Source organism: Dermochelys coriacea, chromosome 10, assembly GCF_009764565.3.
Source record: "Dermochelys coriacea isolate rDerCor1 chromosome 10, rDerCor1.pri.v4, whole genome shotgun sequence".
In the NCBI taxonomy this organism is placed as follows: domain Eukaryota; kingdom Metazoa; phylum Chordata; order Testudines; family Dermochelyidae; genus Dermochelys; species Dermochelys coriacea.
In genome coordinates this window covers 71,178,385-71,202,859 of record NC_050077.1, presented here as the reverse complement: position 1 = coordinate 71,202,859, position 24,475 = coordinate 71,178,385, and the positions used below count along the sequence as shown (strand labels likewise).

Sequence of the window (24,475 nt, the reverse complement as noted above, 5' to 3'; positions counted from 1 at the left end):
CTGGGCTGGCCTCAGATGCACATGAAGTGAGCCTGCCCTCAGCACTGGGGAGTCTGTTAACTCACCAAGCTGGCTCTGCTTTCAGGCCATCAGTTAGCAAAGAACAAGCAGATGGCAAAGCTTTGGGTATGTCCAAAGGTGTGTTGGCTATAGGCCTTTGGGGCTGTGGGGCATTTTATTATTTCTTACCTGAACCACTGCCTGGCCACGGGGAAGATGCAACACAGCTCTGCTGATGCAGTCCAGTCCTGACCTGCAGCACCCACTGCTACTCCCATCTCCATCACACATACACGCTCCCTTTCCTCCACCACCGCCCCTCAACCCCAGCCCACAGTTTCCCTACTATTTCAACCCTGACAAACCAATTCAGCAATATTGTGGGCCCAATTCAACAGCCTGTCAAATCCCGTTATGTGAGCTCATTAATCTGCATTTAGTGGCATAAGACAGTCAGTTAGGTGAGTGCAGGAGAAAACATCTTTGCCTAGTTGAAGGAGTTCTAAATTACCAGTGTACCGGGTCTAATGCAACAGTGAGATCTGGGTGGCCTGCTGAAATGCAAATTGATAAGCATCTGGCACCCCCACCCTGGTGGCTAGCAGCCAAAGGCTAATATGATTAGTGTGACCCATTCTCTGTGCTTGGTGGGCGGTTTCATTATAGTCCTTTGATGCCTAAAATCCTTCCCTGTGGTGTAAGTTCAGTTCTTTGTTACCACTGGGGTAAATCCATCTCAGCCACCATAAAGTGGGAGTAAAAAGTAGAGACAAGACAAAGACTTGCAAAGACAAGAACCGGCTTGTGACTCTGAGCCGACTTTCCTGGGGACAGAAACAAGACAGCAGAGGAAGGAACAGGTGAAGGAGAGGAGTTCTATGAAGCGCCCTCTTCTGGGCATGAGAGATCACTGCATAAGTACATAAAAGGAAATCAGAAAAGCTGGATGTGAAATGGAACCACTGCTGCTCTAATGACCCTGGGGTATCCGTGAAATCCACCCACATGGTGACAAGGAGACAAGAAAGCACTCACAGTCTCAGTGACCCATAGATGTTTCTGTCCCTGTAACACTTGGTGACACTCGTTATAGCTTGTCAGACTAGTAAAAGACCATTGTCTTGGATTGTATTACAAAATAAATGATGCAAGCTACTGGCTTGGACCTGCCTGTGACTCCCATGGGCCTACGTGTTAGAAGAGATACCAGCCCTTATTGACAAATATCAGAGAGCAACGTTCACTGTCCACACGGTACACTGGAACCTGTTCCTTTGGAGCAAGCAGATTTCGTGTTTCAGGAGAATGCTGGCCTGCTCAGAAAGCTCTGCGCTCCAAACAACCTGGGCATCAGACTACGAGTCGGGCTCAACTTTGCCCAGGTCTGCTTTGGACTAATCTGACAGTCCTGAGCAGCGCTAAGGCCCCACATACTCTTGGAACATGACTATCTTGGGGCAGCTGCTAGAACAAGGTTTGGCCCAGTTCACACAGGGGAGACTAAACTGCATTCATTTTAGGTGATCTCTAGGTCTCTTTCTGAAGGAGATGCCACCAGGAACCTAAATCCCATGGCGATGGGCACGGTATAAATACAAAATAGAGGAGAATGGAGCAGAATGTCTACACAAGGAAGTTTGACCAGTTATACTGGTGTAGTTAAAATGATATAGTTATACCTGTATAACCTCCATTATTCTTGTGATTATATCCTCAGATGTTATACTCTTCTTCCAGTATGAGTGGCTTTTTTAGTTCAACTTAAACCTCTGTCCAAGTGACATAAACCAGATTGGAAAATGTGCTGGACTATTGGACTAAGAGTTCACATGTGTGCGTGTCACACCAGTAGAACGACATCAGTTTAAATCCACATTAAGCTTATGTAGACAAAAGTGCAAGCTCATTGGGCCAGGGTCCCTCATTTTATTCTGTGTTTATGCAGCACAAGGATTGCCGTGGTGGCTGTCCTGGGAATTCTGTGAGGGGGCTCGGTATATGCTGCCAGCTGTCCAGTTTTATGGGCCCACGATTAACCCCGGGGGGGCCCAGTTTTTTGTACCTCAGAGGTGGTGCAGCCCTACCTAGAATATAGCAGCCGTGGTTGTAGGTGTTACTGCAACACTCGGGAATAGTACTGTAATACAGGTTTCAGAGTAGCAGCCATGTTAGTCTGTATCCACAAAAAGAAAAGGAGGACTTGTGGCACCTTAGAGACTAACAAATTTATCTGAGCATAAGCTTTCATGAGCTACAGCTCACTTCATCGGATGCACCTGATGAAGTGAGCTGTAGCTCACGAAAGCTTATGCTCAGATAAATTTGTTAGTCTCTGAGGTGCCACAAGTCCTCGTTTTCTTTTTACTGTAATACAATTCACCCTGAGCATCATGCCTCTGCTGGGATAAGATATCTGCTGCTTTCTGCTCTCCCCACAGCTTCACTATGCCGCAAGGATAAATGAGAGCCCTACCATCAGTGCTCCCCAAGGGGCAACGGGCCCAGGCTGCTGTGTGCAAGGGAATTTGCAGCAGAGCCCCGGGGAATATTCCCTGCAGAGGTGCAGCAGACTGTGGGGGGCCATATAACCCGGCCACCCAGCCCTCTCGCGGCCAGGGCCTTGCCCGCAGGTGGGCAGGGACCCCAACCCCAAGGGGCTGCCGCGCCTACCTGGTCCCCAGCGCTCCGATCCAACTGGAGCCCGTGCCCGAGACAGACGCCCGGACGCCCCGGGGAAGGGCGCTCAGGGAAGCGGCCCAGCGCGCTAGGAAACAACTCAGGCAGGAGCAAATGGGCCGGCTCCGCCCCTTCATGCAAATCGCATCCTGCCCCGTGCCCGCTGAGCCAATAGGCGGCGGGGGGGGCGGAGCGTGGCGGCAGGACTTGCCCGGGCATGTGGGAGCCATTGCCGCAGCCGCTTCCGGGAAAGCCACGTGTGGGCAGCCGGCTCGCTGGGTAAGAGACGCGGGGGCCGGCCGGGGACAGGGAGCGACCCAGGCTGGAGGAGGGGAACCCAGGTAGGGGGCACAGGGGCTCGTAAGCACATGATCTCTCTCCTGCTATTCCTGTTCGAGTCCTTCCGTCCCAGGCCCCTGCCCAGGGTAGAGCTGGCACCGCAGAGCCAAGCTGTGGGATTGGGATAAGCGCCAGCCGTGGTCGTGCTAGCTCATAACCTCCCCCCTTACCCTCTCGTGGCCGTATCACTCCACTATGCCTGGGGTGATGCTGCCCCCCCGCCCCCCAGGCCCGCGTTATGACTGCCGCAGGCTCTGCCTGCGCTCTGGACCATGGGCCCCGCCCTGCCCTAACGAGGCCTGACGGAGTGACCAGCTATGGTGAACCCTGTGACCTGAAGCAGAGCTCTGCCTAGTTCGTCACCCACCGAGATTGGTCCAGTAAAAGATATGACCTTACCCACCTTGTCTCTCTAATATCCTGGGACTGACGTGGCTATAACAAGACTGCATGTGATAAACCCCAAGTGGGCACATCATGTGCTATCTCAACTCAGCTGTGGGAATGGGATAATCCCTTTCAAATCCAGGTAAGGAGCATCTCTACTTACCAGGCACTGACTAACCCTGTATTGTGGGTATCTTTGGCAGGATGCCTTCTGGCCAGGGTCTAACACCAGGTGTTGTGAGCACAGTGAAGATCTGTGAGGTGGGGCAGAAGGGTGCCGATGGCCGGTTTCTCGGGTACTCCAACTCCAGATGGGATCTGTGCGGCCCTCGAACCAAAGCCTACCTCGCTCGCAGAGCAGATGTGGAAGACCGTGGCTTGCTGCAGAGCCAGAATAAAAAGAAGAGTCGGAAGCACCAGCGGTTTATGGAGCACAGGGCTCTGCTGGAGCAGAGGGGATTGTTGAGACCCAAACTGGGACATGGGACTGAGCCAATGGCATTCATGCTGTCCAAAGAGGGCCTGTTAAACAGGGAAGCCAGCAGATGTGGCCAGCCAGCCAGTGAGGATGTATCTCTCATGAAAAATCAGTCTGTGGGGAAAGTCCATGTAAAGTTCACAAAACTCAAGCGGGCTCTGATGCAGTCTCTTCCAGTCCCTTTGGAGGGCATAGGTGGACAATGCTCCCTTTCACTTTCTCAAGACTCGGAGAGCAGGTTACCTTTGCCTGGCAGCTCCAACTCGGGCAGAGCTTCCTTGTCCCACTCGCTGCAGAGACCTGGGAAATGTGTGGCCATTGATTGTGAGATGGTGGGCACAGGCCCTGGCGGGAAGCTGAGTGAGCTGGCGCGATGCACGGTGGTGAACTACAACGGAGATGTCGTCTACGACAAATACATCCGGCCAGAGCTTCCCATCGTGGACTACAGGACTCGCTGGAGTGGGATCACCAAGCAACACATGCAGAACGCTACCCCATTCAGTGCTGCACAGAGAGAGGTAAACAGGAGGCATGGTGTGCATATCTGTTCAGTCTGAACAAGGGCTAGATTTTATCCCATCTTTGGGCAGCTGTCAGTGGGCTGCTCTGTCAAGATCCAAGGCTGTCGCTGTTCTAAGACCAGGTGGCATGCAAACAACCAGAGTCTGTCACCTGCCCCCATCTCCTTCCAGGCTTTCCCAGGAGATATTAGAAACGTAGCATGGTCTAGAGACATGAACGTAGGACTAGGAGCCAGGAACTCCTGGTTTCTGATCTTTGCTCTGAAGCTGGCTTGCTGTGTGTCAGCTTTGAGGTGAGAGATTCTGTATCTCTGTGCATCCCCCCCCCCCACACTTTTCTCCCCCTTCCCCAAATTTCCAGTCTCCCTGAAACCAGAGGATGCTTTGGAACTGGCCTTCTCTGGGACATGTAGCCCTGCTGCTTCGTTGATTGTGATTGAATAGCTATCACTGGGCAGTTGGGATCTGTGAATTCAGAGAGGTGTGACTAGTTGTGGGGTTAGACAGAGCAGGAGAAACCAAAATCAGTGCAAGGAAGGACTTCTAAATCCCTCTTTTACTCACACTGTGATGCCCAACTAAGCACCTCTGACACTTCCAGATCTTGAAGATCTTGAAAGACAAGATTGTAGTGGGACATGCCATCCACAATGACTTCCGAGCCCTGAAATATTTTCACCCCAGAAGCCGGACTCGAGACACCAGTCGAATCCCTTTGCTGAACCGGAAGGCAGGACTCCCTGTGAAATTCAGTGCTTCTCTCAAGAGCCTGGCAAGGCAGCTGCTTCACAAAAGGATTCAGGTAAGGGGCCTTCTGGGAAGGGAAAGCAGGATTTGGGGGGTTCTTAACCCCTTCACTGCTGAGATGGCTAAGGCTGCAATTGGATCCGTGTGGGCAGACCCAACGGGAAACCATATGGGCATAAGAAGTCTGCATGTGAGAGGCAGGATGGCCTATTGGTTAGGGTACAAGTTGGAATGTGAGAGACCTGGGTTCAATTCCCTGTTTCATCACAGACTTCCTATATGACCTTGGGCAAGTCATTTAGTCTCTGTGACCCTCTGTTGCCCATCTGTAAAAAGGGGATGATAGCACTGCCCTGCACCACCAAGGTGGGAGAGTAAATCCATTAAAGATTTTTGAGGTGTTCAGGCCCAAATGCTCAAAGGTATTTAGGTTGCTCCCATTGATTTCAATACCTCTGGGCCATACTGTGGTGGGGAGGCAGGGCAGAAAGTACTTCAAACAGACTGATGTGCAGATCTGATTGCAAGATGGAGGCCTTAGTGTGTTCGAAGCCCAACAGAATCTGATCCAAACACCGCTTATCCACCGGAGCAACAGCAAGTTTTGCTGGGAGCTTGGCTCTGGGGCCTTTACCAGCCCTCTGCTCTAGCATGGCCTTTTCTCTTTTCCCTCAGGTTGGCCAGAAGGGACACTCGTCAGTGGAGGATGCTTGGACTTCCATGGAGCTTTACAGACTGGTGGAGGTCCAGTGGGAGCAGGAGCTTGCCAGCAGCCACCCCTCCAGTCCCCCTCACACTCCTATGGACAGCTGCACCGACCACTACATGGAGGACCAGTACTGGCCCAAGGACCTGAATATAGTCTGCAAATGAAATGCTCAATCTCCATCTTCTCCTTGACAGTTTTTCCTCCCAATAGAGACGTTGTCACACCTTCAGCTTTTAAACCGAAAACAGTTGTCAGCTCCTATTTAATCTTTGCTCCCCCAACAGTGCAGCTTGGTGGTGGTTTATGAGAGTCTGAAAATGACACTGATCAATCCAACTGCATGGCCCAAGCTGGACAAAAAGCAAATGTAGGATGAGAAAATAAGACTTTAAATACTTTCAGCTTCATTAACTTGAAGTGTTAGTAAAAGAGGGAAATTAACCCCCATCCCCTTCTCACCTGCCAGTGCCCTATAATGCCCCTCCCATGTTTGAACACTTGGGAAACTAAGATGAAATGTGAAACACATCTCTGCCCTTCTTTGGCTGCTGTGGAGCCTGCATTGGTCCCCTGCTGGCCATCAGTTACACTTCAAAGCATGATGTGGGGAGTCTTGATTGTGTAGTAGATGCAGAAAGAGGGAGGGGTAGGAGGGCAGCAGGTGCAGACCCTCAATGGCATGGAGTACTGTTGACTAAAGAAACATTTTGGGACCTTGCTCCCTAATTCCCACTACAGATTAGCTTGCCTGGAAGGTTACAGGCAGCTGTTTATCTTGTAAGAGCCCTGCCAAAAGGCCCTTTGACCTATGGCAAAGGAAATGTGATTATGCTTGTTTTTCAATGTCAGGGTCAGAATGCAGCTGACATTGCTGGGCTGTGGGAGTTCCCAGTTCTGTGAGCAGAGATGACACGAGGTGTTTCTACACTGCAATAAAACCCACATGGCTAGCCCATGTCAACCTACTCAGGCCTGGGAGGCCTAGAAAACAGCAGGGTAGATGTATGGGCTCAGGCTGGAGCCTAGGCTCTGGGACTCCATGAGGCCCTTAGGCCCTAATTCTCAGTTGTTCCATTTCAGTCCCAAATGCAATACTGAAGGGAGACCAAGGTGGCTCTAAACCATTTTTGTGCTCCCCAGGCTCCTGGAACAGCAGTGGCATGGGCCTCCTGACTCTCGAGTAGAGCACAGGGCCGCTGTAACTTGCACTGGGCTTTGTGTGGCTGTAAAGCAACAAATAATGAGGCCTTGAGATCCAAGTCTGGATCAAATGCAATGTCCTGCTTTTTAGGCAGCTTCGCAGTGGGTTTGACTTGACAGAAAGCAGACTTGGCCCCTCTTTGCACAGCTTGTGCCTCCTGGATTAAAATGTATGACATGCCTGGCTCCTTTCAGTACTCACCACCCATGCTCCTGTGCTGATTCTATCAGATGTAAACCACCTGGGCAGATATAAAGATTATTTCTCTAGGCTGCCCTTTATGTCCCATCACACTTTAACAGGATGGATGTGTGATGGCAACGTCGTCTTGTCCCGCCTGGTGTGCTCAGACCATCCTTCCGCTCCGTTTGGGACTTTAAATTCAGAGCGATCATGGGGCTCCACCACAGTCTGTGTGTTGCTCCTGGGGTCTGTATTTGGGATCTCTCCTTGTGTCCTCCCAGAGATGGGGAAAGCTGCCCACTCCCCTTTCCAGGGGGAAATGTTCCACTCCTTGCAGTGGATGTACATCACACAGAGCTGGGACCATGTGGGGCAGGGCTGACCCTGCCTCCTAACCAATCTTGGTTCTGAGTTAATGGGCAACTGCACTTTGAAATGATGCAGTGGGATATCCACTCGGCAGGTTCTAACAAAGGTTAACGGCCATGCTGCCATATAGAAACGTGACATGCACTCTCCTCTGCCCCAACCTTCCTTCATCTGCCTATGTTTCTAAGTTTTATATGACCTTTGTATGCATACCGCTGAGTTTTGAGCCTGCATCACTGACTCTTCATGGGTTAAGTGAAAGGATCAAAGGAGTGGGAAATGCTTCAAATCTGATTTCTGTGATAGCAATCAGCTGTATGGTTTAAAAGGCTAAATGTTTCTCTGGCAGAGCTAGAACTAGAAACTCCGTGGTGGGGACTGTGAATTAACCACCAGGAAATCCCAGACAGTGCATTTACCTCCGTTCTGACCTGCCTCAGGTAGTTGTGTTATGTGTAAAGCTGAGTAACTTTAACTATCTCCAAGTGCACTGATTGTGGAACTGCTCTGCCTGGTGCCCTATCACTGTTACAGATGAAACTCACCCATAGAAATAAGCCAGAGTTGTGCAGTTAACTGGGTTTTATTCAGCCATTGCCAGTCAGAAAGCTCTGTCTATATGCAATATCCTAAGGCCAGTTCATACCACAGCCTGTATGGGCCAGTGACAGCCATGGTGTTGAGGCTGTTCAATGCTAAGAGAACTTGACTTTTGTTTTCCTCCCCCAAAATATTTAATTGTTTTGTGGGAGGAGGAAGGGGTACCCGGATGACCATAGGTCTTGCGTCCTTTAACCATTCAGCTGTGGTATAGTGCTCTGTGGCTGATGGCTTCCTTTATTCTTCTGTCACTGGTTTTCTCTCTTTCTGGGGCAGTTTGAATATAGAGGGTGGGAACCAGCCACCTTGCCTTGGATCACACTCCTTTCTGCTTAGCAATGCTGTGTTTGAAGAGAAGCATGCCTGTACAACAGGCCAAGGAGAAGGCAGATGGTCCAGCTGTGGGGTCTTCCTGTCAGTTTCATACTTGTCCCCACAGTCTACGCAGACCAGTAGGAAAAAAGATTCTAGTCTTGGCTTTGAGGATGCTCCCAATGAAAGTGCTGCACTACAGTTTTCCTGAATGTGCAGTGTCTCAGGCTGAGAGACAGCGTGAGGTTTCCCTCATTCAGTTCACACCTTGGTGGTTTAATGTGGCCCCACTGAAACAATAAAGCTGGAGGAAATTCAGAACTTCAGAAATTCAGAACAACTTCACAGCTGCTTGAGTGAGGAGCTTCCTGTCCCAGGTACCAGGATTGTGGTGAACAAACAAAACCCAGAGTCTCAATTCTGTATCTCTCTCTAGAAAGAGTGTAAAGTGTGTAGTTTGATGCTAGAGGTTTACAATGAAATATTTATATAATATATTTGTCAATCTGTGAAACTCACTGGTGAAGACTTGTGTGTGTCTTGATTGGGTCGGGCTGGGGTAAGGAGTGAGATTTCAGAGCATTTGACAGTCACCAATCCAGGCACTGCCTGATGTGCACAGAATGTAAAAACTGACTGCAAACAGGTCTCTTAAAACAAGTCACTTTCTATGTAGGGATCAAATCAATAACAACCTTAATTTAAAATGCTATTCAAAGGTGGGCATCTGGGGAGGGAATTCCCTGCCTCTGACCTCAGCTTTCTGAGTGCTCCTTGGTGTATGTCCTGTCCTAAACACCTAGGACCTGATCCTATCCTCAAGACAACTTTACAATGGATTTCCCACCTTTAGAAGGTAAGAATGCACCAAATAAATGTATTTTTCTAAAGCTTTCTTGGGAGAGGATCCCATTGCCCATAAGTTTCTAGGCCACAGCCATAAAAGATGCAACACAATTGTTCCTGGTATGTTCCTCTGACTCAGACATTATAATGGGGAGAGAGAGATACTGAGCAGTAATATCAGCTGTTGAAGGATCTTCTGATTGGGCAGCACTAGGGAAGGTTGCCCTATATCTAGTACTTCTCAATTACTGACAAGCAGCAGTGGTGACTCCTGTTAGTTAAAGATGGCAACATCTAAAGCCTGGTGCTTCTGTGCATTAAAGGAACACAGGTGCCTTGAAATCGAGTCAGGTCAGAATAAATGAATCAATGTAAGTTCAAATCCTACACCTGCCAGTACCTGGTTTTACAGTCGCTCTTTCCTCTATTTACTATGGCTTTCCACTCCCTAGATTGGTGTGACACTCCTTCCCCCAAGCTCAGGAGTGTGAGTATATAGTAGAAATATCCCAGCCTTTGCAATGTTTGGTGGCCTCCTTTTTCAGGGCTACTGCATGTTCTGAAGATGAGACGGGCCCAAGAAGTGCTAAGTATTTTCAGCTGTTCTACCTCAAGGACAGAACAAACCAATAAAAGGTGTTTAAAGAGACTCCACACCTATTCTGGGAGAAAGTGCTTCCCACACCCTAGTCTTCACCTTGCAGAATGAAGCTGGGTCTCACAAATCATGCCTGCGCTCGAAAGAGAAGGAGCGTCTTGCCAGAATCACAGCCACTGATGCTCATAAAACAAAACAAACTGCCTTGATCAAATGTCATAAGAATGAAGTGAGTTTTGCAAAGGGTAGGAGGCTTGCTCAGCTTTATTTCCCCAAAGCTAATCATTATGTGAGTCATACATATTTGGTAGGATAATTTTATTTAAAATACACTATGGTTGGTGTTCTGAAGCTGCATCTTTGCTTGCCCTTCCCATCTACCAGAAAAATGCTTTGCTTAAAGGAAAACTGCAGTTATTTTGATGACAGAATTAGATGAGTGCAGAAAAATGAGCTTAAATCAGAATATGGAAGGTGAACCAGGCAGGCTCAGTACTGCAGCTATAAATTCCTGCAAATATTTCAAGATCTCCATTTATATGAATTGGGAACCTTTATGAGTCCTGGGGGATGCTATCAAAATAATTCTATTATGAAAAACACAGTAATGAGAAGAGGGGAGTAATGTTGCAAAACAGGATTTGTGACTATCTGAACAGTGGCGTGGAATGACAGGGTATAGGGGTTTTGTTCACTTTGCCACAAATACTTGTGCAAATAGATTTTTGTTCACATAGTCAGGAGGGAAATGGCTCCTTTTTGTGCAAATACCTGTGTTTGCACATCAACAAGGGGATTTGTGTGTCAATACAAGAATTCACTGTTCAAACCAGAAGTGTTTGGTCCAATCAGAATGTGCAAACACAGCCCTATGATTGAGGTGACCAGTTACCCATCACTAATTATGAATAATCAGAGATAGTTGAAAGTAGCCTACAGCAGGTTGTTCACAAACTGAAATCTTCTGTAACATGACAGATTAGAATGAATAATTTTACCAAACTGTTTGCAGACAATTCAGCATCAGGAAAAAGAGGACTACGTTCAGACTTTTTTTAGAGTAGTTTGCCTGGTACATGGTTTTAGATGCCTTAAAAATCCGTACAACACAGATCTCTCAAGACAGAAAGATCTGAGCTGCAGTACCATGCACCCTGCACTGAGTTCCACCTTTACTTCTCTGGCTACAGAAGATTCAGAGGAAGCCTGAAGAGTCAGAAAACCCTTGAAAATGTTACAGAATTTGTCTAAAAAGAGCTGTGAAGATCTGCAGTCCTTTTTAGCTCTGGCTGCGGTTCTTGTGTTCCTTTCTCAGTTCAGGTCACCAGCCTTGAGCTGGTGCTGCTTCCTCCATTATTTTGATTTTTAGAAAACAGCTAGGATGTCTTAAAGACATCCTAGTGATTTAACCATGTTTTACATTGCAACATGAGGATGGAGAATAGTTAATGCTCCATGCAGTTTTCCTTTAAAATCTGTTAACTCAAACTTCAGTTTCAATGTTTTTGGCATACTAAGATAACCACTGTTGCCAAAGTTAATATACTGAGTAGGTGTCTGGCTTTGATTTGACATGGAAGGTTAGTGTGTCAGTTAAATCAATGGTTTCAGAGTAGCAGCCATGTTAGTCTGTATTCGCAAAAAGAAAAGGAGGACTTGTGGCACCTTAGAGACGAACAAATTTATTTGAGCATAAGCTTTCGTGAGCTACAGCTCACTTCATCAGATGCAACAATGACCATTAACCACAGGACTCCAAGGGTGTTAAGAGCCTCAACCAACAGGCTGTCCTGGTGATGCACTAAAAGGTGCCATGTTATCACCCAGGTGCATGCAGGAGAGATGCAGCTAGTTTGAAACTCAGTGATTTGTTCATCACTTATATTTGCATTCTTTTCAAAAAGGGACAGTGGAGAGGATTTATCTTGAAACCTGTTCTGATGTCACCTCCCCAATGTTAATTGGAACTTGTTTGCTGCAAGAAGGGAAAGTGCAAACACACAATGAATGAGGTTGGGGTGGGGGGTACAACTGATGTGGAGGGCAGAGTAGGCTGATTGGAAATTGCATTACCTTGTGAGTAAAACAGAAAAGAGTCCAATCTTCTGAAGAAGTGACTAGCCGTGAAATGGGAGTCTTGCTATGAACTTCACTAGGGCCAGGATGTCACCCAAAGTGTTTGTTTATGCAGATCACAGGGTCGCTGTGTGCGTGAGAAAGAGAGAGAGATTGCAGGCAGAGAGAAGCTGCTGCAGGAGAGAGTGCAGGCAGGTAGCCAGGTAACAACTTGGAGAGCACATGGTCTCCCTAGCAACTTGCTCTTGGCTTCACCTGGGCATAATTGGACCAGAGCTGGAAGAGAGAGATTCTCTGGGAAACTACAGGGTCTCTAATTCACCTGGCAACAGATAGCAGAATTTCAATTGGGGGAGATTTAAGAGTCATCTCCAGCACCCCATGGAGCTTTACAGCGAGGCTTGAGCTGTGCTTCCCTCTTTCGATAAAGAGGCACAGCACACAGATAAAAGGTGCCAGCATGACCCGCTTCACCTTGAGATAACTAGCCTCTGTGTTGGCCCGAGCTAGAGTATATTAACTCATCAGTAGTACTGCCAACCCCCCCAAATCAAAAACCGGGGGTCAGGCTCCACAGATCGTGGAATTGGCTTAAAAATGGTTACATTTTTTTTTAATTTGGGTTATTTTTGTTTGCCTTGTGATTGTTGAGCCTTCAGGGAGTGCTTAGGCTCAAAAATGAGACCCTTCTCCACAACCATGAAGGCTAGTAACTTTTTCTAGTGAAAGCTGAGATTTTCATATACTCACTTGCTTCCAGGAGCTGGAGCTTTAAGTACCAATAATTGAGAGAGCTGGCAACAATGTTTAAAGCAGCATAGATAAGGCTGGCCCTATGCTAGGTTATAAACTCCTTAAGGCAGGCAGTGTGTCTCCCTCTGTTTGTACAAGGTTCAATAAACAATCTGCTGGTCTCTTGAATGCTCAGCTCTCAAGGTTGTCGTCTGAACTGACCACCACCCTGGGGAACCACCTGTGGCAAATAATTCTGCCCTGGCCCCTGCTTGGGTCTAGATAAGATCAGCTAACAAGCTGTTCCCATTTCTAACCTGTACGATCTTCGCTCTTGTAAAAATGCCCAAGCAACCAGTGTCTGCAGTGCAGCAGAGTAGTGGAGGGGAAAGGACTCAACTAGAAACAAGTGTCTACTTTAGCTGATTGAAACCTTTGTTTCCTGGGAGACTGTCTGCACTGACTCTCACAGGTGGGGCCTTTTTGCATTTGTTTCTATCCGGATTGCATATATTTAACTCTTTAAGGAGAAACTTTGCTTACCCTAAAAATGCTAAACATGCATTGGTTAGAACTAAGCTGTGCCCCAGACCCCCAGCTCCTTTGAGAGGCCATGGGATGCTTTGCTCGTCCCCACTACAGCTGGGCCATTTTTCATGTGGACAGGATTTCAAGGTCAGCCAGCATTAGGGACTGTCTTTTTATTCTGTGTACAGAGCCTAGCTTAATGGGGCCCTCCTGACTAGGGCTCCACAGTGCTACTATAATACAACTAATTTAGGAGGGAAGGAGGCAGTTAAAGGTCTGTCCATAAGAGAAACCGGTGGAGGGATGCGTCACAGTGTGTTATAGTGGGGGAGTGGGCAGTGTGAGCAACCCGTTGCGGGGAGTGAGGCCTGCCAGTTAGACAATGGCACTATGCAGCCTCTCGCTGAAACCCCGCAGCATTCCCACCGTGCCAAAGGTCCTCGTTCCTGATGGCAGCGGGCTGCCTTTGGCATGCTATTCTTTTCCTCACTCGACCTCCATCCTCCCCTGCCAAGGGCCCTCCAGCAAAGGAGTCTCTGCTCTCCTGCAAAGGTCAGGCATCCTCCACAGGCTGGGATGGGCCGATGCAGGGTTGCAAACTGGGACTAGTGCGCTGGCCAGGGCGGCGTAGCTGTGTCGGTCCCAGGATGTTAGAGACAAGGTGGGTGAGGCAATGTCTGTTATTGGACCAACCTCTGGTGGTGAGAGAGGGGGCTGAACTGGGGATGGGGGAGGAGCTGGGACTAGAGGCAGAGCTGGTCTGGGCACGGAGAGGGAATGAAGGCAGAGCTGGGCTGGGAGCAGAGCCGGGGTTGGAGGTGGGATGGGCTTTGGGCAGAGGGGGGCTGGGTGGTGCTCCCTCCCTGCTCCTTGTGGGTGCTGGCCTGGGTCCTGGCATGTGTCCCCCGCCCCAAACATTCCTCTGCACCCCTTAGGGGGCATCCCTCAGGGTTTGGGGACCCCTGGTATAAATGATTGGTAGAGGATCTCCTGCATGGGGGTCAGAGAATGTGCTTCAACTGTGTGGGTGGTGGGGATAGTGTTCATTGGGGTGACCCCATAGAAAAAGAGTCTCCCTCAGACAGTTACCTTGCTGCTGAAAAAGGGTTATATAGTAGGGAGCGTCTTGTCTGAAAAGTGCTGGTGTTTCTGATGTGGGGGAGAAAGGGAGGTCTTTCTGGCAGAGTGAAATGATGATTTTTGCTGCACGTGATTCTAGAGGGATGTGGAACAATCACTGTGTTTTTACAAAATGCTCCTTCAATGCCTTGTGTGTTTTCTAAGGGATTGAAGCACATTCACGCTTGCTGTCTCACGCACACCCAGCCTGCTTAGATTTATTGTACATGCTGTTTTGTGTAATCTTTAAACCAGGCTGAAGATGGTGGAGCCTTCTGACATCTTGGCCCTGGACTGTGAGATGGTGGGCATGGGAGCATTCGGAGCTGAAAATGGATTGGCTCGTTGCAGCATCGTAGATTACTATGGCAACGTGGTCTATGACCGGTTCATCCGACCAGAAGGTGTTGTAACAGCTTTCAGGACCCCTGTGAGTGGAGTTCGCCCAGTGGACATGGGAGGGGCCACACCATTCAGGGTTGCCCGGGAACAGGTAAGAAGAATCACAATCCAGCCTTGTCCAAATGAAACACTTGGCCTTTTGTTGGGCAGAGAGTGGCATTCCTCTCTGAGTTCTGTCCTGGAACTGGCACCATGGCACGGCTCTAGATTCATCGTCCAGCGCATGTGTCAATGTGTCACTGAACACCCCACCCCCCTACCCCAGATATAGTTTTCTAGCTGAAATCTATAAAAGGTCGGGCCCAGCTGGTGGGGTGGTGAGTTTGACCGACCAGTTTGGGGACATGTCTATCTAGTTTGTACAGTAACTACATCAACAGGATTTGATGCTGGCTGCCACACACACTCTTGTCGCTGCTGTAGAAAAGCTAATGAGAATAATCCTGGTTGTAGTGACTTGTGGGTTATTTAGCTGCTTAGGGTCACTGCTGAAGCTGCCAGCAAGGTGGCTTGTGTTTCCATTAGTTCAGTTAAAATGGGATCCTGATCCAAAAGAGATTAAAAAATAGATAAATGGAGCAAAAGAACAGGGAGCACGTGAAAGAAAGTGCTCACAGTAAACAAAGGTAGGTGGATGTGCTGTCTTTGCGGATGAGGGACTGATGACGCTCTGTAGAACCCCAGGCTAGGCAAGCAGCCTTCCTCAATTGCCAATCCTCTCCCTACATTCCAGCTTAGCTCAGCCTGGAACAGACACTGCAAGTAATACACCACCAGACTCATTGCATGTGGGTTACCAAACTGCCATCAGACGGTAATGACTTTCTGTCACTAAGGCATTGATATTTTGCTTGGAAAGATTTTGGTTTTCAATGTTTAATGCATACAAAGTATTTTTATCAAAATTAGAGCTCCTCCCTCACAAAACAAACCTGTGATCCAATTGGTGATCCTTATCCTATGTGTTGATGATGATTATAAATTGGTATTCTAGTAGCACCTAGGAGCCCTAGTCATAGATGAAGACCCCAGTGTGCGAGGCTCTGTACAAACATATAACAAAAAGTTCCTAATGCTGGTTGACCTTGAAGTAAGACTCTAGACCAATGATTTTCAACCTTTTTTCACTGTGGATCTCTAAAAAAAAATTTGAATGGAGTTGCAAACCCCTTTGGAAATCTTAGACATAGTCTGTGGACCCCACGTTGAAAACCACTACTCTAGACCCACGCTGGTCATGGAAATTGTTTTCACCATGTAGTGTGGTGGCCAAAGTTGAAAGGAAGCTACAAACTAAGTGTTATGGATATGAGCACTTACAGGCCCTCTGACTGATGCTGCATTTAAATAAGATACCAACAAGAAAGGGGAAACATTAAGCAAAATAAATAATGCAGAAATAACGATAAAATACCACACGCTAAAGAAATGGAATTGAAAAAACATTTCTAAAGTGCACATTAAAATGCCTCAGCGTAGGTCATGTTCAGATTTACTATTGTGATTTGTCTTGAGTATCAGATATACGAGAAGGGGCAGGTTTTCAAAAGGGCACAGCACCCACAATTGGGCCGAAGTTTTCACTCATTCAGTGCTGTTGAGTGCTGAACCCTTTTTGGTAATCTGGGCCCAATTGTGGGTGGTGAGTGCTTCTGAAAATATCACTTAAATGCATGTGTTTCTGTGTGAGGCAAACAGAAAATGTCAGAATCCTTCGGCAAGCAAAAGTCTTTCAGAGATGGGTGCATGCTGCACCTATTCTCGTCTCTAACAAGCCCAAAGCCCCGGTTCCGAACAGTCCCCCAGCCTTTGGGAAAGTTTGACTATACCGACACAGGTAAGGCCCAACCGTCAGATGCTTCTTTGGCCATTGGGGCTTTTTTGTGGTGTGAGCATTGCTTCACTGCTGCCTTTTCCAGATTTTACAGATCCTGAGACACAAGCTGGTGATTGGCCACGATTTACGCCATGACTTTGAAGCACTGAAAGAAAACATGTGGCACTACCGAGTCTATGACACGTGCAATGACTGGCTGCTGAGAAAGGAAAGCGGGCTGGGAAACTCCAGGCGCATCTCCCTCAAGGTCCTTTGTGAAAAGCTGCTCAAGAAAAGCATCCAGGTAAGGAGGAAAATCACGCCAGGGCTAGTGGGTCGAAAGGGGTGTAGCTGGTGAAAGGGGTGTGGTTTCTGATGACCCAGTCTGGCTGGTGGAGGAGAATGGCAGGCTGGAGTATTTGCTATGAACAGCTTTACAAATGTAGTCCCTTTTGCTGCTTAGCAAATCATTCAAGAGCTAGTGTGGAGTTTCTCAGAATGTTCGTGAATATTCACCTACATTTCAATGAATCGCTGTTTGCGTCAAATAGCTATTAGCTGCATTGTTCTATTGCCTGAGTCACATGGTGGTGTTTCTGCTCCCTGACTGAATGACTGAACACTTTTAAGGAAGAGAATGACAGGTAGTGAATGTGTGGACAAATATCCGTTATGCTAAATTTCATGTCACTTTTAAGATTTGCAAATAAGTGGCTTTCATCCGAATACTCCCAAATAATGACTAATAGAAGTCCAGGAATCCTAGCAATGAGAACTCAAGGCTCTTATAAATTTTTTTTTTTTGGTCAAATTAGCTTTTCAATCAGCTGCAATAGCAGGTAACTGACGAGCTTGTCACTGGAGTGAATTTTAACCAATGAGAGAAGGTGAGGTGACACACAGACGTTTACTTCTGTCTAGCAACAGCCATTCCTGGAGCAACATGTGATGATTCCAGCTGAGCTCTGCTTTCACATCTTTCTCATTAAGCTTTTTTCCCTTTAATTCTGTTTAAAAGACATTTTTCGTAGAGGGGCACCTTGCAATTTGAAGCCTATAATGGATCGTCCCCCTGACCTTATGTACATTCCTGGCAGCTTTTCCTCTCCCACAGGTGCTTGGATATGGGGGAAGTTAATGGACCATCAAGATATGCATGTGCCTCCATCCCCAGTCCTGCAATGAGCTCCGCTCCTCTCCGGTGCCCCATTATTACAGCTGTACACTCATGTGTCTATGGTCTTGCCAATTATTAGAGTCAGTGAGGCTGCATGTTGGTGCAAGGGTCTGTCTGTGCAGAGCTCACTGCAGGATCAGAGTCTTGCTGAGTAACTGCATGATTTTATTGTTCCACTTGTGCTTCCTTTCCCTTTTACCTCCTCTGTCTGTTTGCATCCTTCGCTCACTGTGTATGTCTAACTGTACCCTGGGACGGGGCAAGGTCTCTGCTTGCTTGTTTCTTGGGGGCGGGGGCTTGAAACAGCAGCAGAGGGAGACAAGTGCTGACTCTGAGCTGGGAAACTCATCTCCCGGGATTTGTCACTAGTGATCTATTGTCTCCGATTCCCTGGCTCTCCTGGTCCTCTGATGGAAGTGCTGGGCTATGGATTTTCTGATGCACCCAAGTAAACTCTAGCTCTTGTGGAGCTGTTAAAGTTTTATTTGTATGGGGCCTCCAGTAGGGGATGGTGAGGAGAGGATCTGGAGTATTTTACAATGCTCAATATGATTTTCTTTTATCACAGTTCTAGCTTTAAAAGGCTGGACAAAGAAAACCTCGCAGTGCAGCAACCCTAGATTCCTGAGACTAGAAATGGGAGCTGTCTATTTCTATTACAATAGCCCCTAGAGCAGGGGTGGGCAAACTTTTTGGGCCACATCTGGGAATAGAAATTGTATGTAGGGCCATGAATGCTCACAAAATTGGGGTTGGGGTGAGGGCTCTGGTTGGGTGTGCAAGCTCCAGGGTGGGGCCAGAAATGAGGAGTTCAGGGTGCGGGAAGGGGCTCCGGGGTGGGGTGGGGGGAGTAGTGTGGGGCTTGGAATGAGGGGTTTGGGGTGCAGGAGGGTGCTCTGGGCTGGGATCAAGGGGTTTGGAGGCTGGGAGGGGGATCAGGGCTGGGGCAGGGCACTGGGTTGTGGGAAGAGGCTCAAGGGTGCAGGTTCCGGGTGGCGCTTACCTCAAGCGACTCCTGGAAGCAGCGGCCATGTCCCCACTCCAGCTTCTACGTGGAGCCGCAGCCAGGTGGCTCTGTGTGCTGCCCCGTCCGCAGGCACCGCCCCTACAGCTCCCATTGGCCACAGTTCCTGGACAATGGGAGCTGCAGGGGCAGCGCTTGGGGCGGGGGCAGCTTGCAGAGCAGAGCCCTACACGTAGGAGCCAGAACGGGGCCATGCCACTGCTTTTGGGAACCGTGTGGAGCGACCCCCGAACCTTTTCCCCGGCCAGAGCGGGACAAGCCCCAGACCCTGCTCCCCAGTGGGAGTCTGAGGGCCAGCTTAAAATGGCCGGTGGGCTGGATCCAGCCCGTTGACCGTAGTTTGCCCACCCCTGCCCTAGAGATTCCATTGTGCTAAATACATTCACTCCTTGTCACATAGTGAAGAACAGTTCCTTCCCTGAAGAGTTTACTGTCTAAATAGACAAGACAGAGGAAGAAAGGTTTGTAATCCCACTTTCTAGATGGGGAACAGAAGCACAGATTAAGTGGCTTGGCCAAGACCACACAGGGAGTCTGTGGCAGAGTCAGAGGTAGGACCCAGGCATCCTCCGTCTTGGCCCTGTGCCTTTGCCACATGAACAGCCGCCTTCTTGTTTCTGTTGGAATTGCAAATTTGAAGGCAGAAAACCTACAGTCAGTTAAAAATTAAAATCACAGGAGCCTTAACTTGCTTGGCCAGCAAGACCAATAGGTGTAAGCTAAAAATGAATAGGCACATCTGCCAGTCACTTAGCGCTTCAGCTGCTGGTGTGTGTGAACTCCAGCAAAGACCCACTGATTGTTTGCAAGGAACCTTTTTCACCAATGAGAGGGATTGGTGTGGCCTAGCAACAGCCTTTCCCTAATGAAAACAAGCCATTAAACAACGTGAATGTTGGCAGATGAGAGAAAATGGCAAGATCCTCTCAGAAAGTGCCCAATCCTGGGATGCAGTGAGTGCCCTCAGCTCCCGTGGACGTCAGGAACTGAAGTCGATGGGAGCTGGGAGGACTTGGGACTTCACAGGTGCGGGATAATGGAGGCATCCTGCATGGTCACTCCAGGTCCTCCTATCAACCTCTGTGCACCCACAGCTGAACTTTAGTAGCCCGGGAAGAATTCTCCAGGCCGTGTAGAAAACAAGCGAAAGCTGGTTGGGAGCTGTCTTGCTACAACACTGAAGCTTGTGTGGCACTGTGGGAGAAACGCACCTCTCTGAGCCAAAAGCGCACTCTCCTCTTGATCGGAACACGTGCAGCCCGATGGATGAGACCCAGGCCCAGATGCCACCATGATGGCAGAAGAATGCTCAGAGAAAAAGAGAGTTCACAGGTCTGTAGGAGCTCAGGGCATGTCCAAGACCCAGCCCTTGATGGTTTTGGAATCAAGCTGGGGTAAGTGGGAATTGGACCAAATATGAGAACACCCAGCAACAGTCTGGGGGTTGCACTGCAGGTCATGGCCACCTTTTGTATAAGCAAATCATTGCTTGGCATTCCTGTCCCCAGGCCGTGGAAGTGATCATCTGGAACTCTCTTCATGAGAAGTAATAGCACTGATGAGCTAAAGCCGGGAACCCGCTAACAGAGCTGCCTTTGGGCCCTGTTGGGGAGAATCTCAGTTTTAACTTAAAACAGACAATTTCTAATCCTTTTCCTTGTGCAGAGGTTTGAAAATGCAACTGATGTTAAACTGATGCAAACCAATGACTACAAATGAAAGGAATAGACAGGCAGGTTCTACGCTGCAGCATTAAACCGGAGAAGAAGGATCTAACAATCCTTTGCCTGCAAAACACGTCCCCATCCTCAGCCCGGCTCTGGGCACTGGCCAGTGACTGTCACAGGCAGAAACTGGTTCTGTTTGGAGGTAGCCAACCACAAATTGTTTCTGACCAGCCCCAGAATGCCTTGGCCAGCTCTGCTCATTACAATGTTCAGCCCCCTGAGTGCTTGCTGCAAGGGGAACTCCGTTCCTGTGTCCTGAGGGACCCATGTAGTCCCTGCACCATGGATGCAACTCAGGAGCAGGAGAGGAGAGGGGCCAAGCTGCTGCTGTACAGAGTGGGGGAGACTCAGTCCCCTGACTCCCCACCAGCCGCCCACTGCCAGAGACTGCAGGACAACGCACCTGCCCCTGCTGTCACTGTGAAAATGGATGTTGGGTATGGAAGCCACCTAGATATAGCAGGGAGGGGAAGAGGTGCAGGGCTGGAGAGCGTAGTGCAGGGACTGTTGGTGCTGGGAAGGAGAAGAATGTTTTGCCCCACATCTCACTGAGGGTGGAGAAACCTTGTGGAAACAACCCCTCGTTCATGTTTTGGCGCCACCGCTCTGAAGACCATTAAATATTGGGGATGAGCTCTATGGAATTCGTGAACATCTGGGAGAACTATCAGGCTGGGCCCTGAAATTAGGCCTAGGAGTCACAACCTTTGGGCAAGTGTCTACTGTGCCGTGGGTGGCATCAAGCTAGTGTGGGGACAGCTGGAGGGAATCCTACCCTGCCTCATGAGGATTTCTGCTCTTGGCAGAAACAAGAGCCAGCTCTGCACCCACTGGCACCTTTATAAACACAGTAATAAAATAATCACAGTGTCACTCGGCCTGGCTGTCGAAGGAGTGATGCATTCTTGGGAATGCAGAGGAGTTGATATGGGGTTGACACGCTAATCACAGAGCTCATTTCTATGCTTGCTACAGATTGTGACGGAGACTCTGGAGCGCTGAGCTCTGGTGTGAGCTTGCTGAGAGCCAGTCCCATTTTGCAATCCCAGCCTGGCACCTTCTCTTCAGGCATCTCTGCCTGGAAACGGTTCTGCCTGGAATTGTATCATTATAGAAATGATACAGTGCAGTCAGCATTAACCTCCCTGGAAACCAGCATGGAAAATAGAAGTGTGGAGCTGATGGCTCCAAGGCGAGCAGATGGGAGGGCCTGGGACCAGCGGGCGAGAAGGCCACACACTGCATACTAAAGGGCACACCAACTCCTATTGAGAGACTGTCTGGCTATTCCCTCCACCCTCCCTGTATTTTCCTTTAGTAAAATCACTCTGGTCTGTTGCTGTTTCAGTGGGGTGCGGGGTTCCTTCAGGGAATGTTGCAGCATCTAAGGCTCCTCTCCTTTATCCCACCTCATGATCAAAACAAGCACCCTCCCAGACCTGAGTATCAGGATTATTCCACTCTTTGGGGAACGGCTGGAACCATGAGTTCTACTCTCCCTTTGATACATGTGTGTAATTCCCATTCAGGGGGCAAGTACCTGGTGCAAAGGGAAGAGAGGCTAGGACCACTCCCAATCCAGTATAATACTGCTTGGGTTGTGTATGTGCCTGGATGCCACAGTGATCCCTCAGCCAGAGACATCATACACAGCTGAGGGGTGCCTTATTGTCAGCAGGCTTGTCTCAGTAAAGCCTGGAATATCCATCTGGAGACCTTGATCTTTCCAGGCTGGTTTTGCTTGCACTACCTCACTCTTGGGGCCCTTCTTTTGTTTTACAGACTGACAGAGAGGGCCACTCCTCTGTGGAAGATGCCAGGGCGGCCATGGAGCTCTTCAAGTTTGCCAGATCAAAAGGGGATGGCTCCATTTAAGGGACTTCTTGCTTCTCTGTGTCTCATCAGTTCACATGTGCAGGTGCGCTGAAAGTTACATGTCCAGTGATGATCTTGTTATGGGCCGAGTGAATGTCCCATGTGGGTAGGGTGACCATATTTCCCAAAGGAAAAACAGGACACCACACGGGGCTGGCCCAAGCACCCCCCCCTCCACCTCCCCATGGGGCTGGCCCTAGCTGCTCGCCTGAGCCCCTGTCCCCATTCAAGGCTGGGGTTGCTGCTCATTTGAGCTCTGTCTGTCTGCCTGCCACTCATTTGAGCCCTGCCTGCCGCTCGAGGCTGCTGCTGCTCGCTTGAACCCTGCCTGCCCCCTCTACCCCCAGCATGGGCTAGTGGTGGTGCATGTCCCCATCCCCCCCGCACATTCCTCTGTGCCACACTCCACTTTGACAAAAGTGGGCATTTGCCCTGTTTGCACTTGCCAACTCATCAAGTTGGCAAGAGCAAATGGGAGAAATGCCCACTTTTGCCAAAAAGTCAGAATGGTTTTAAAAAAAAAGAGACGGTCCTGGCCAATACAGGATATATGGTCACCCTACACATGGGGTCACTTTAAAATAGGCTGGGTGGCACTAATAAAAGGGATCTGCATTTTTTTGTTTTACTAAATTATTTTTAAAAATTAGAAGCCATTGAACAATTGTCAACACTGCAGCCAGGCCTGTAGCAGAGGACATGAAAGCCTGGCTTGGGTCAGCTGTTTCAACAGCTGGGGCTAGGGTTAACATTGGGAGGGCTGCCCTTTTGCAGAGATATGACCCTTTTTCTGCAATATAAAACCACCATAATAATGCTCAAGAATCAGAGGGGTTTTGATCACCCCCTGGTGACGTGCTGTGGTCACTCATCTTGGATCTATGTGTAGAAATACAAGCTCACTATGGATAATGAACCCATCACATTAGTCTTGAGATAACCATCCCATGGGTGCCCAGAGCTTCTGGTATGATTACATGCATAACTTAGGCTCCCTATGGAATAAAAGCTAGAGATCCTTAATGGCTGGTATAGGGACTAATATGTAGTGCTAAAGAGTCTGTGAGTGTTTTGAAAGAAATATAAACCTGTCTCGTGAGAACCGGGCAGCTGTGGACTGAGGCTGGGAGTCAGGTGACTGAGTTCTAGTCCCCAGCTCTGCCCTGAAACATTGTCTCACGTTGGCCCGAATAATTCCTGCGTCAGCTTCTCAGTCTGTAAAAGGGGAGGTAGGGAGCAATAATGCTGCTTGTCCAGCTTTGTGAAGTGCTTTCAGGTCTCTGGACATGAAGTGCTATAGAAGTCTGATTATTGTTATAAATGAAGCTCATGGTCCTTGCATTGCAACACAATGTCTTGAATAAAAATAAAAGATGCAGTGAAAATCAAAATATTAACCTCTCTGCTCCTTTGACTGATGCCCTCTTGACCTTAGTGATGCAGGAGCATGCAGACACAATGCCAATAGGCCCAGTATAAGAACCCAGACTGATAGTATTTATCTGGTCTATTGTCCATATGGATAGGGACAGATCCTCCAAAGGTGTAAATGATCATAATTCCATTGTAGTCAATAGAACTATGACAGTTTGCACCAGGGGAGGATCTGACCCATAAACTACTACTTTCTTTCTCCCACCTTTTGTCTGTCTTTTATATATTTAGATTGTAAACTCATGGGAACAGGGACTGTCTCTTAGCATCTGTTTGTACAGTGCCTTGCACTAGGCACCTTTGATTTCTGGTGGGGCCTCTAAACAACACTGCAATACAAATAAATAATAAGGATAGATAAGGGCAGGAGGTGACTATTCCACCACCTGCATTGCTGAATACCCAGCCCTTAGTTACACAGTCTTCTGTTTTATTTCTACCAGCTTAGGGATTTAGGGTCATGTTTGTAGAGTTGTTCACTAGGTGGTGCCCTTAGGCTGCTTATTTTTGTCTATATCATACCTACCAGCTAACAGATGGGTATATTGTACACACCTCTGGCAGGCAGCCATTTAAAGGAGAGACTGAGTTTGCCG

At 48.5% G+C, this 24,475-nt stretch overlaps 2 protein-coding genes across 9 annotated transcripts; both read left to right on the top strand.

Moving 5' to 3' along the window:
- The first annotated feature begins 2,821 nt into the window (after positions 1–2,821).
- AEN (apoptosis enhancing nuclease) lies at positions 2,822–9,043 on the top strand. 2 transcript variants are annotated; one of them, XM_038419957.2, is made up of 4 exons: positions 2,822–2,955; positions 3,606–4,401; positions 5,006–5,206; positions 5,827–9,043. In XM_038419957.2, exons 1-4 carry the CDS (start codon positions 2,894–2,896, stop codon positions 6,022–6,024), a joined length of 1,257 nt encoding a protein of 418 aa, XP_038275885.1. In that variant the 5' UTR covers positions 2,822–2,893; the 3' UTR covers positions 6,025–9,043. The 2 variants fall into 2 exon arrangements, with proteins under 2 accessions (XP_038275885.1, XP_038275887.1); XM_038419959.2 differs by having other exon boundaries at positions 2,914–3,017.
- On the top strand, positions 2,904–23,823 carry ISG20 (interferon stimulated exonuclease gene 20). 7 transcript variants are annotated; one of them, XM_043493668.1, is made up of 4 exons: positions 2,904–2,955; positions 14,680–14,917; positions 16,746–16,946; positions 22,353–23,823. In XM_043493668.1, exons 2-4 carry the CDS (start codon positions 14,687–14,689, stop codon positions 22,443–22,445), a joined length of 525 nt encoding a protein of 174 aa, XP_043349603.1. In that variant the 5' UTR covers positions 2,904–2,955; positions 14,680–14,686; the 3' UTR covers positions 22,446–23,823. The 7 variants fall into 7 exon arrangements, with proteins under 7 accessions (XP_043349603.1, XP_038275892.1, XP_038275893.1 ...); XM_038419964.2 differs by lacking the exon at positions 2,904–2,955 and adding an exon at positions 9,192–9,381; XM_038419965.2 differs by lacking the exon at positions 2,904–2,955 and adding an exon at positions 11,731–13,249.
- Positions 23,824–24,475: the final 652 nt, after the last annotated feature.

Coding starts and splice junctions, on each gene's coding strand:
- AEN (XM_038419957.2), top strand. CDS start 2,894: ATGTGGGAGCCATTGCCGCAGCCGCTTCCGGGAAAGCCACGTGTGGGC. Junction 2,956..3,605: donor GTGGGCAGCCGGCTCGCTGG/GTAAGAGACGCG, acceptor TATCTTTGGCAG/GATGCCTTCTGGCCAGGGTC. Junction 4,402..5,005: donor TCAGTGCTGCACAGAGAGAG/GTAAACAGGAGG, acceptor TGACACTTCCAG/ATCTTGAAGATCTTGAAAGA.
- ISG20 (XM_038419963.2), top strand. CDS start 13,755: ATGGCAGCGGGCTGCCTTTGGCATGCTATTCTTTTCCTCACTCGACCT. Junction 13,967..14,679: donor CCCAGGATGTTAGAGACAAG/GTGGGTGAGGCA, acceptor TCTTTAAACCAG/GCTGAAGATGGTGGAGCCTT. Junction 14,918..16,745: donor TCAGGGTTGCCCGGGAACAG/GTAAGAAGAATC, acceptor TGCCTTTTCCAG/ATTTTACAGATCCTGAGACA.